Genomic DNA, 13,455 nt, shown 5'->3' with positions numbered 1-13,455 from the left:
AAAAACGTTTGGGAAACCCTGCCCTAGGTGACCTAAAAAGCATGATACTCATACTTCTACAAACCAGGATGACACAAAACAATATATACTAAAGCAAATGGTATTTGGTTTAATACAAGAAGCATTCCAATTTATTTTTACTATTGTCATAAACCTGATTTTATTTTACTACTGGCCACTAATGTTTATAATTTTTAGGAAGAACTCTTCTGGTCAGCATCAAAGATTTTGTTTAGCATTTACTGTTAGCATATGGCTGCTATTTCAATCGACCTTTAGTCATACATAAGGTTTTTATGTAGTCCAGCCAATTTGTGGAAAACTTAAATTGTATAGTTATATATGTATCCTTAGAATTAAATAAACAAGAAACTTATATTTAAACACAGCTTAAATCAATGATTGTTAACCTGGAGCGACAAACAATCCTTACTAGGTACTGGCCGTCACAAAGTGTTTGTCAAAATAAGCTTGATAAATTTCAATATAAGTGAAACATGAGCAATGTGCTACTTTTTAAGTGCCCCATACTTCACGTCTTCAAAATTGAAGTTTAATTCAATAAAAAAAAAAAAAAATCTTTTTCGCGATTTTCCTGAAAGGATTTTACTTTTTATTTTTCTTGTTTTATCAATCAAATAGGATACTTATTTTGTTACTTGGGTGCAAAATGGGTGCAAAGCGCAGGTCAATTGTAAATGGGTCTCTGATAGAAAAAAGTTAAGAGCCGTAGGCTTAAATAGAAACAAATTGTTTATCTATATGTAGCCAAAATATTTTGAAATTGATCTAAAAAATGAACTAAAAATCAAAAGGATCAAGTCTAATTGTTTAAAAATTTGACCTTTATTAATTATATGCTCATAAAATGTAGACATTTAGGCCCTACACCACTCGACTATGTAGGATAATAAACAGTTTATTTTGCTCATCTTGACATATAAGTGAATTTGACCAGATTCTATTGTTGTATAGCTTAAATATTGGAGATTTAATTTTTTTTTTAAATATTAAATAGGTGGGATATCACGCTAAATATTAAACAAGTGGGATATCAAAATTATTCGCTTAACTATTAAAAATTATTCGCTTAACTATTATGGGCATGTCGACAAACATGGCTTTAGTTAGCCTAATTATAAACCTGTCTTTATTTTGACACTGTTTCTTAAATTTGTTACCAGTAAATTCTGCCACTTGAAGAACATTCGCTTATGTGCTAACATTCTTGTTAAAAATTGCTTCACATCGGATATTTGCTATGATCCAAGATTGTCTGTTAAACAAGCACGTTTGTTGGCAATGAAAACTGGTGAAAAAGGATATACACCAATTCCAAGGGAGATGAGCTTTTTTCTTCCAAAACATAAGGTATGCTTAGTGTTTTTATTTCAAACTAATAATGTAGTAAACTTTTGTTGGGAAGTATTTTTGTAGTGTGGGGCTTTTGCATTCATATTGTGTTAATTACTAGTATACTCAGTGATTAGCATCCAAAAAAGATCACAAATGCGGAAATCTTGTGACTTGCTACATACTTGCATAAGTTTAGTGATTGTCACAGGTTTTTAGCTTTTCTAATCTAGTGCTTTGTTTTGTGATGGCAAAATGTTGTCATACTAAATTATACAATAAACTTTCTAGGGTTTGGTTAAATAATTCAGTACAAATCTGTATAAATGAAGTCAGCATTTATTTAGCATAAAAGTGTTTGTCCTGTTTTGAAAGAAGCAATATATACTTTTATTATTTCGGGAAGCTTCAGTACAACTTTTGCATGCTGAGCCATGCAGGAAAGCTGTTGCTGATAGAGTTGATTTTAGTATACCAAAATTTGAATTAGGATTTTTGATAACTGCCATTATGAGTTTTATTAGAAAAGTATAGGGGTTTAGTTTCAAATTTATTATCCTGCCTGACAAATTTTGATGAAAATTTTGCAATCCATATTTGTATCCTTGTTAATAGGAAGGCAAATGTGCGTTGTTAACAGTGTTCCCTCTAATTTTTTACCATGTTCGCAGGTGCTCAAAATTTTGCGCACAAGCCAAAAATAAGTGTGCAAAGTGCCTAAAATTTCCAACAAAAAAGTGCCCAAATTGGATACGCGGAAGACCCCTCCCCTTTTTTTGCCTTCACTATTAGTCTGTTAATATTTTACCTAACTTGCAAGTCATAATAATAATTAGTTCTAACTATTAAATTATAATCTGCAATTATTTTCTGCTTGCTTTGTCCATCAGACGGATGCTTTCGTTGCAATGGAGAGAAAGAGCAATATGCCCCAGCACGAGAGGTGTCGCAATTATCTCAATTAATTTCTCCATGGCATAAAAATGAGTCTCTTTATTTGGAGAATTGCGCTCGCTTAAGACGCGATTTCAATTTCGGTTGGTAGTTCGTGTGGTGGACTTGTCAAGCGTAGCATTTTTGAAAATTTTTTCCGTTTGTCCGCGACGCACTTGACAGCTTGGAACGGCACAACGGTAAATAGGCGCTGATATAGTTCAAAAGACAGCCTCAAAACATTAACGAAGCGGACGTAGAAAAATCATTCTCCGCACTTAAGTATAGTGTGTCAAAGAGGCGGCGGGCCGGATAAATTACATTGGCGGGCCGTAGGTTGCCCAGCCCTGTTTTAAGTGTTAAAAACAGCATGAAAAGTTCGTTTTTGCAAATAAGAGTATATCGCAGATAATTGTAATAATTTTCTTTGAAAAAGTTTAAAGCTATTACGACGCGAGGTTTTTTATATAAAGCAAGTACTTTCCTATGACACAAAACATACAGTGCTAAACATAGATACCTTGAGCCAGTATGGCAAAAAACTGGCGACTTGGCGACTATGTCGGCCGAAGAATCAGCCAGAAAACCGAAGAAATTGGTGCAAAAAATTCTGAGTAAAAAAAATAAAAAATAAAAAAATTTTTTAATTTTAAATTTTTTTATTTTTTTTTTCCAAGATTCATTTTACAAAATACCTTGTGGTTGTTTCCACACATATTTACCCACGTCTATTTTTAAAAATCAGTAATATGTAATAAAAAATTTCACACTACAATTGGCAAAAATTAATTTTATTATGCCATTTTGAAAAAAGTCACGGTGTGAAGCACGTTATTTAGTAAGAAAAAGCCAGTATAAGGCATATATAGATTGTTCATTATTTTAAAAAGTACACAATTTTGATCATAGAATTGTTGTGTGTTGGCAGTTTTACTTTGATACTCCTATTTTGAGTTGAATTCCTGTACTTAAATTCCCCCTTCCTGTTAAATGTACAGGTATAACATTCGCATAGGCATATTGAGGATGTACCAGGCTATGCTTCTCCATCTAAGGCCTAAAGTATATTTTTGTTGTTTTAATTACGCAAACGCAAAAAAATTTCGCGCTTCGCACAAACTTCAGCCTGGTTTTGCTGGGTCTATGTGCCTTTGTTTTCAACAAATCTATACATCCCAAGGTAATATGCATACTATGCGCCATGTTGCACTGTGACAAATTTATGTTCAAGACTGTGACAATTTCTATTCAATTTTATTATAAATATCATTATTTCGAGCAATATAAATTGGAAATTTTTCAAAAGAATATTTTTTCGTGCTTTTTAATCTGGTTTTGAGCTGCATGTTTTCACACAAGTTCCCCGGAAAACAGCTTATCTATGTAACAGGAGTAAGAAGAGCATACATGTGCACCCCCAGACCCCAGTTGCACCTTCACATGTCCCTTATGTATTTGTTAATGACTTAATGTCACAAAAAAAAATTTTTTTGCATCCTTTTTTTATTTCATTTACTTTTTAATAGCCTTGTTAATTGCCAAAACATGGCAAAGTTCATACATTCCTTGGGCGAACACATCATTTAAGTTTAGGGTCGCGACCAAAAACCGAAGAATTTAGGCTAAAAATGCTTGTCACCAGAAGGCTGGCAAAATTCTGCCAGCCTGCCTTGAGCTAATATCTCCAAATTTGATAATAAAGTTGTAAAACGAAAGATTCAAGCGTATCGCAAAAAATTCAAGTTACTGAGAATCATGGCCTGGTGTCTAACCTCTATGCATAACTTAGATCACCGCCAACTGTACTACCTTGTTCAGACGAACTAAGCCAAATCCGTTGTAAAAGATTTAAATATGAGTTAAATATGCCTATGCCTTGTAGACACCGAGAACTAATTAAAATTAGTAGTTCAAAAACTTGGCAATCACAAAATCACGAACTAAATTTCGCAGTTACTAAATCACCACCCAATCCGCCAGAAATTAGTGCAGTTCTAAGCAATAGGGTTTACGACAATTAGGGCATCTAAAGGATGGAAAAGTATGACTTTTAGACTTTGAAGTCGCTGTTGAGTCAAATTTGCAAGGTAAAAAAAATACCAAAAATTAACAAGACCTATCACAATATTAAAATATGGAACTGGGATAATGGATCACCACCGAAAAAATACACAACAAATTAGGGTTGGGCATTTGACCGGTCAAATAAAATCCGGTCAATTGACCGGTCAAATACTCGTCAAATAGGTCAAATATTGGTCAAATACTATACACATAATCAAAAAGCAATTAAAGTTAAAAATAAACCTTGATTTTAACTTTAAATAAATATATGAACATTTTGGTTTAAGTACAATAGTTTGCAAAACAAAAACAATTATTTTTTGATTATCAATAAGAATTTTTGCAAAACAATGCCCATCTTGCAAGCAATACTATAGCAGTATTGTAGTAACTTTTACCATTACTACAACCACCAAGTAAAGCCAACAAGTTTATTAACGAAATTTTACAACAAATAAATGCATCAGTAAAAAAGATTGTGGTATACCCAGTGGTGGGAAACATTTTTATTGTTAGCAGTTTCTATCGCAAAAGTCACATTTTAAACCGGTCCTGTTACAAAAAGTCTTATTTTTAGGCAGTAAACAGATAATTTTTATATATACGACAGAACTTCGTTTTATGAAGACAACGTCTTCTTTTCCTATCACATTCTTATAAACCAAACTATCTAACAACCTATTCTTGAGATTAAAGTAGTTGCAAAAACTGGGTGCAACCCCAGGTTCCAGCAAATGGTGCGAACTAGCTGAATCCCATCACTGCTATATAACAGCCACATTGAAAAGCAGCGTTTTTTTTTACTTGTACTTATGACGTAGCAATTCAATTTTCAGACAAACAATCACAAAACAAAAAAAAATAATTATAAAAAATTAACGCAATGTATAACTTTTACTTGAGAACTTAACCATTGTACATTATGAAAAAAACAAACACGTGAGCTACTTGGATCTCAAAATTCGGTGTATCAGTAAGATGCAAAAATCTGTTGACAGTAACCAGTAATGCTGCTAACCGGTTCGCTGATCTCATAAAATTTCGTGGGACGGTTCTACAGAACCGGTGCGAACCGGCTGAATCCCACTACTGGAACTAGTGTTTTCTTTTATGACAAACGCGATTCATGATATATGTGTACTTATTCTAAACAAAATAAATCTACTTTGCTATTACAAACACTTTGTGATTACCACAGAACCTGTGTTTTGCATCAGGTAAACCCTACAATTTTATATTTGAATTCTTTAAAAAAGTTACAATCAAGATTATTTAAAACTCAAATCACAAAACAACTCTTAAAAAATTTACAACATTTAAATCCAATATAAGTATTTGACCGGTTAAATAAAGCGAATTTGACCGGTCAATTGACAGGCTTGCCAACCCTACAACAAATACTGTATAATGCATTTCGCAAAATTACAGATACAGTAATCTCCCGGTTAAGTCCGCAAACTGAATCTTATAGGCTTGTGTGGACTTACCCGGTAGGTGCGGACTTTTTTTTAGTAAGTTATTTTGTCGGGTGCACACAGTACAGTGGATAGTGCAAATAAACTATAGGCTACTTCTCAGCACAATAAACTCTTGTTAGTCATAATAATCATTAGTGCGTGTTTATACGTCTTTGAAAATTATAATTTAGGTTGTTCTAATGGTCATTTTAACACTTCATAGCTATTTATGTCAAACTTGACATTAATTAACTATTTAACAGTGTTATACGTAACGCTGCTTTAAGATGCATCCTAAAAAGGCGAGGAGAAGATTAATTACCAAACGCCAGATCACAAAAGCATAGCTTACAAGAAAGACTAATTTTGTTATGTGTTAGATCGCTATGAAAGTCGCAGTACGTCCTATAATATAACTTTTTAAAATGACTGTTTTGCGAAATTTTAAGTTATATTTGCGTTTTGTTTTCCGTGTTTTTATATAAACATAACCTGAAAAGTACAAACCTTTCAACTTGAAAGTGAATAAATCATAAAATATATTGCGCTTCTGGAAAGTACTGTTTTTACAGGATTTCACTGTGACTAAAGACTAACGCTCTTTCTCTGATGCAATTTGAGCAAAATTGATCTAGTTGAAAAACATTCCACGCTTATAAACACCTGAGTTTATTTGCGCACAAGGACGACAGGAGCAAGTTAATGGAGCTTATATCTTATTCACTGATGTGATGTCATCTTTAAACATTTTATGCCCTGACCAAATGTAAATCAATTATCCGCCCCTGGAACGCATGTAGCACTTTTTGTGGCCCACAAAGAATATGCAAGAAATATTGTGGCCTGCGATGCTGTTAACCTTGTACCACCCTGGTGTAAAATAAGCAACATATAAAACTGTAATTATTGCTTTAGGTTATTTGAAACTTTTCAAGCGAACATGCGCCAAATTGTAATAAATTAAGATCAGAGTTCCCCATTAAATCGTATAACGCATGACGTTAAGGTCCTACACGTTAGTAAGTTGAGTGACCCTGGTCATCCTATAGTTAGCGAAGTCTCGCAAATTACGATGTAGTTGAAAAATCTATTCAGGAGGTTGGGAAAATAGAGAAGCTATTTAAAAACGATCTGCGAAAATGATCGGATGTCAGAATAAAGTAAAAGAAAACAACTTAGAGCATCTGTTGGTCGATTTTCTGAGCTAACACATATGCTGTATCATTGAGTTAATAACATGCTCCAGCCCAGTCTATCGGTTCCATCTTTATTGGCGATTTTAAAAGCAAAATAAATTGCTAAACAGCTCTCAATATTCGATAATTACTGTGCAAAGATTGAAAAAAAACTTTTTAAAAACTTGAATCCCGATTTTTGGAGAATTTTTTGCGGACTTTACTGGGATGCGGACATAAATGGGTGCGGGAGATTACTTTACACAACTATCTGAAGCAATAATGAAGTTTGATCTGAATCTAAAGCTATAAGCCAGGCCTACATGGTTAAGTGATTAAGTCTGCTGGCCAGCGTATGCCGAATATCGCTCTAATGAAGATAAATACACTTCAAATGTTGTTGGACATAATTTAAAACTAAATTTTGATAAAATTTTAAACTCAAAGACGATATCAAAAAGCTAACTACAGTTTTTGTTAAATTTTAAAAGTTTTTGTGCATTTTGTAGACAAATTTTACTTAGAAACAAGTAAATTTTGACTTTTTTTGTCAGGTCAAAATATAATTCAAACTTAACTCGACATATATTTGGATACACTAAGACTAAAAAAGAAAACCAAATAATATATTTATAACAAGGGATTTAGACTGTCTAAAGCTTTTTATCTGGTCCCTGTTGGTTATTTACGTATTTTTTTGGTGCGATTAGGTGTCTTCTGTTGCTCTTACCACATATGCCTTACATGTAAAATTGGGAATGCCACCACATTGAATTCATGTTACTAATATATATCATATGAAATTGTATTTTTTTTATCATATGAATTGTATTTTTTCAGGATTGGGATGATTTTTATGACATTGTCTCTTTTCCTCTTGCTAAAAGTTCGCCAACATCTATTGCTCCTGTCCTTCCATTTGACTCATTCCAAAAATATGGAAATGAAAACCCATATGTTTCTATTGTGCAAGAAAAGCCTGGAGTTATAAGCAGTCCAATAAGGAAAACGGTAAGAAAAAGATTTACGTTGTTCAAACGTAACTGCATATTTTCAACTGGTGATTATAGCAATTAGTTTTAAATCAAACTTAAATTTATGCAGAAGCATGATGTACATTGTACCAGAAAGAGTGAACTCTTTTCATCAGATACCAATAGTTTGAGTGTTATAACATCTTTTGCTGAGAAACAAAGGAAGCCAAAATTGTTAGTTGCTAATGAATTACCTTCTGTAGCAGTTTCCTTAGACCAATCGACTCAAAGGTAAGCTATCTTTTTTAAGAATATCATCAAAACTTTGAATTATCCTTAATTATGCAATGTAGATGTAAAATTCATTCGAAATTTTCATTCATTCCAATTAAGAGACTGATGATGCCGTGATTGGCGAAATATATTTCTCTTTTATAAACTAGAACCTATAGTGACTGATTTTGACTGAGACAAGAAAGTCTATACTGTTTTGTAGATGTAAAAATTGATGATATTCATAAATTAACACCTAGCTTCTCATATGGCTCCTTTAAACATCAGTTTAGAATCCTGTTCACATGTCAACTAAATTGTGGCTTTAAAGGTTACCTAAACTGACCCGGGCTTCTGAGAAAAAAGCCTTATATGTGGAATTTGGTAAAGCATGTCAGTTTAACAGACAAGTCTGTGTATGTATACTAACCCAACCATTCTCAGAATTTACCTTATAAGTTAACAATCAGTATATTTCTGTTTCACTAAGCTTGAGCTTTGGCAAGCTGGTTCAGGATTTAAAAGTGCTTAAATCAGTTTTATTGTATCTACTTAAGGACAAAAAAGTGCCCATATTAGTTTTATTGGAGCTATGTAAGAATAAAAAAGTGTAAAAATTAGTTTTATCTGAGCTACATACAAACAAAGAAGTGACCGTATTATTTTTGTTTGAGGTACATACACCCCCCAAAAATGCCCTACTTAGTTTGCTTTGAGCTACGTGCGAAAAAATGTACTCAACTTATTGTTACATGAGCATGTTTCTTTTCGTGTATGTGTTTTTAGTTCATATTTTATCAAATAAAATATCAGCGTTACCCAGGTGACATAGTATTCACCAGTTTAATTAACTGGTAAAGGTTCGAGGACTCTTTTATATATTTTTTTTTATAAATAAATGAATGTGGTGATTACCATGTAACCTAAATGTGAAGGGCTAAATATTGCGGAATTATTTTAAACGTTTTTCCCCTTGCCTAAACAGTGTACTACACCGAGTGTTGCTCATCCAACAGTATTATTTAATCAATTGGCGTTTCAATGTCATATACAGAACATCTTCATCAAGATACTGACATATCATGTAAAACAGATTCCTTGTAAAGCGACAAATACAAACCGTGCGATAACAAACTCGCACCAACGCTCAGTGGTGTAAGAGCGTTCGATAACTTATCGGCATTAGAACATCTGTTTTTATGTTCATTGTGGCGGTGCGTGAATGTTGCGCTACATGGAAAGTAACACCTTATAACAGTGGTTCTAAACCGGGGAGGTGCTTCCCCAAAATAGAGTGCCAGCCAATTTTCAGGGGGCCTGAGTACTGCTACATCATATATATATTTGCAGTAATTTTGATGGTCATATGTTACGCTTGGTGTTTATTCTGCCATAACTCAGTGTCGTGTGCTTAGTTTAGTAACTGCGAAGTTGGTTCGTGAATTTGTGCTTGGCAAGTGTTTAAGTTACATATTTTGAATAGTTCTTGGTGTCTAGGCTCGTTTAACTCATATTTGCATCTTTTATGGCCGATTTGGGCTTAGTTTGTTGGAATAAGGTGGTACAGTTGACAGGGATCTAAGTTGTGCATAGTGGTTAGACACCAGGCCATGGTTCTCAGGAACTGGAATTTTTTTGCGTTTTGCCAAATCTTTTATTTTACAACTTTCTTTTGTCTTAATTTGTAGAAATATTTTAGCTCAAAGTCTTTGCATAGCATTGTATGTTATGTTTTTTATTATAGGAAAATACTTGCTTTATATGAAAAACCTTGCAAAATTATTTCAATTATCTGCGATAAACTTTTATTTTTGAAAATAACTATTTACTCTGTTTTTAAAGCTTAAAAAGTTAGGACTTTTCGAAGATAATGCGTTTAATCTTTGTTTTGTTAAAACAGTGTACAATGCAAAATTGTAGTATACCCAAAGAAAAGCAATGTTGTGTGTTGTGTCCTTTATGGGTAATGAGCAGCCTAAATTTTTGTCATTATAAACAGGAAATACAGGAGGACAACATCTCATACTAACGACACAAAATATTTTGAATAAAGAGACTCATTTTTAAGTCTGGGAGACAATTGTTTGCCTTAGGCATATAGAATTTACATGTTAGGTTAATTCCAAAGACGTTAAAGAAAAGACAAGATGCTCTGTTGCAGCCAAGTAGACAGTGATTAGGTGCCGCGATGCCTTGAGTGTAGCGTGAATATTCCCCGACTAAAAAAGTAAAGCTTTGAAAATAAAATAGGTCTTTACCGGCAGCTACTTTAGCACTTTGCGCACTAATTTTCTGCCTTGCTTAAAATTTTGGGCACCTGCACACTTAGTAAACAAATTAAAGGGAACACTGTTCCCAGTTATAGTGCAAGTTTCAATATTAAAACTTATCTCCATTCTCCACAATATAGCATGCAAGAAAAATTTTGATCTTAAATAATGTTATCCGTAAACAACCCATCATTAGTCTTTTTTTAATTGAAATATTTCATTGTAGCCAACGTTTTTAATTGTTTGCAGCAGTTGTGATCCATCAGCTTCAATAGTCCAGGCATCTAAAGGTGAAGTTCATGTATTTGCTGGCTCATCCAAACCCAATCAGAACATTGTAGTGCATCGCCACTTCAAAGGATCTGTCAAAAACAAGCTAAATGTTGCTTCTACCAATTTGATGACAAAGCAGACATTCATCAACAAAATGGGTGGATAATATTTTAATTAGTTAGCTCTGAACAGATGATTGCATTACTATTTTTTCTACTAGATTTAATTTAGACACCTTAAGTAGTATCTACACCTGAACATCCTTTCTTTTTTCTCTCCTTTCTTTATTCTCTTCCCCAGGTCTGAATTTTGGTGAACTAATTAATATGGCAGAAGGCCTTTCGTAACATGCATGGAATTAGGATAAATCAGATCAAATTACAAATTAAGTTAAAATAAATAAAACTGACATCCTCGCCCTACAGAAAACATACCATATTAACCAAGATCTTTTTCCAATTGGACTAAAACTATCCTATTTCAGTGACATTCAAACCCATGCTCAAATTATGGACATGGGCACCATTTTCGTAATAAACTCCAAAATAAAACAAATTTTAACATAAAACATGATATTGTAGAGCGTAGAATTTGTCTAAAATAGAGGCAGAGATTAAACAAGGTGACTCAAAAAGATAAACCTACAAAACAAAATTACATCAGACTAATTAGAAAAAAAAGAATATGCTACATTAAAAATGTAGGATAGTGGATCATATGTATTACGATTAGACATTATATCAATTTGGATTTCAAATATGAAGAGTAATTAAAAAATGATTTCGTCGTAACTGTCTAAAATAATTGGAACCCAACCAATGAAAACACTTAATTTGCATAAAATATAACGAAAGGTGCATATTGTTTTCATTTCTTCTTTGACCTGATGAAAACGGTTGTGCGAAACTTGTCAAAAATTAATACAATTTGTCTTTATATAGTGTTATTACCCTATTTGAATTAGACAAGTACGGCAATATCCAAAATTAAATTGTCCTGGGAGCAAAATAAATGTACATAACTAATAAAACACAAACTGAACTCGGTGGCTATAAAACAACTAGCCTGCAGTGCTGAAAAAAATAGCCTGCAGTGGGGTTCAAACTCATGACCTCCAGCCATACCGGGACCGTTGCTGTGTTAACTAAGCTACACGGCTTGGGGGAGTGAATTTTGAAATAACCAGGCGCCAATGATTGATACATTCTGTTATTAAAAGCAACTTCATTTTCAAGAGGTTCTATAGTACCATATTATTCAATGAAAGATACACACACATATGTATTCAGCAACTGTGATCCGGCGCTTCTCAAGCTGCTTGTTGCTTTTGGATTATTTCTTATTTATTTTCTTTTTGCATGCATTTTTCATTTTTATGATTTCCTTAACTATTTTTTCTTCTATGCTAACTACCATAGTTGGTCCAGCTTCTATTAGTTTTTTTGCACAATGTTTTCTATTTTCGTGATATAATTTGGTTTCTTTCCTACTTCATGGTGGTGGCTTTCTAAAAAAAAACATGATTTTAATACACTGGCCTGGCCAGAGAGCTTAAATGATGATACAGAAAATAAACAATAGAACTAAGGATATTGGTCCCTAGGACTTTTAGAATAATATCTAGGGATGTTAAAAGTAGAATATTGAATCCTTGGATTCAAATTCAAATGGGATTTGTATCCAATTATGCCGTTAAATTCGGGTAATTGGAACCCATATAATTTAATGTTTTACAGCCGATTGTTGCGCCTAATTGTACATACAAGTATTGGTTATGGCAATTTAGTAGCGTTGTATTCTTGGCAGTAGATTATTTGACTGCATAACCGATCACGTTAGTTAAAAAAACTAGAACTGACACAAAACAATGATTTGAAAAACAGGACCAAATTGCTAAAGAGCTGAACAGTGAACAGAGTTGGTTGTGTATGTTGCATCGTATTAACTAAATTGGCACAAAATCAAGTTTTGCCAACAACCTGAACATGTACTATAGTTTTTACAACTGTTTCAAATGACAGTTGTTTGGAATGTTAAACATTTAGGAGTTTATTTTTTTATTATAATTTACACATTTTAGGAAATTGTTTTGCTATTTATTGCTTTAAATGTGGGCCCTGTAGGATATATTAATACTAATCCCTCTCCCAAACAAAATCGCGGTTAAATAATTTAATAAAAATATACTAAGATTCTAAGCCTAGAGTTCTAGAATCCCTGGTATTCTACATTTAACATCCCTAGTAATGTCTGATAACTTTGCCTCTAAACATAGTTTAACTCTGGCCCTCCGTCTGTGGTGGCACTTGCTACCTAGTGGAACTGACTGCCAAGAGATTAGGCAATAAAGAAAAAATGAATATTGAAAAGAAAATTCAATCATTTTTATGTCTTCTAAAATATAAAATTTGTCAGGGGTTTCCAATTTTGTTATGCATGTTCAGCATTTTGTCAGAGTTGTTAATACTATGTTTTTTACAGACAAACCTCTAGCCTATGATCAGTCGGTTCTAGTTGGCGAGAAGATTAATCTCAGCAACAAGAAGGACTATACATCATTAGAACCTGATCCGATACTTAAACTAAAAAAAATCATTGGATTTGGAGGAGGCCTAAATCCTCATTCAGAAACTAAAGCCTACAGGTAAAATAACCATGTTAAATTGTTTTTTTTAGTTTGTTT

At 33.1% G+C, this 13,455-nt stretch overlaps 1 protein-coding gene across 1 annotated transcript in view; it reads left to right on the top strand.

The window, feature by feature from the left end:
* Positions 1-13,455, top strand: part of LOC146140620 (WD repeat-containing protein 90-like) — a 58,395-nt gene that overhangs the window by 10,485 nt on the left and 34,455 nt on the right. Inside the window, exons 6-10 of the mRNA XM_083391171.1 lie at positions 1,185-1,371; positions 7,823-7,993; positions 8,087-8,247; positions 10,749-10,930; positions 13,254-13,416. Coding sequence (XP_083247297.1) covers positions 1,185-1,371; positions 7,823-7,993; positions 8,087-8,247; positions 10,749-10,930; positions 13,254-13,416 — 864 coding nt within the window. The remainder of the gene's footprint in view (positions 1-1,184; positions 1,372-7,822; positions 7,994-8,086; positions 8,248-10,748; positions 10,931-13,253; positions 13,417-13,455) is intronic.

The sequence above is a fragment of the Ascidiella aspersa genome, chromosome 6 (assembly GCF_963924565.1).
Source record: "Ascidiella aspersa chromosome 6, kaAscAspe10.2, whole genome shotgun sequence".
Taxonomy (NCBI): domain Eukaryota; kingdom Metazoa; phylum Chordata; class Ascidiacea; order Phlebobranchia; family Ascidiidae; genus Ascidiella; species Ascidiella aspersa.
Note: the sequence above shows the minus strand (reverse complement) of the source record. Positions and strands in the feature narration are given on the sequence as shown.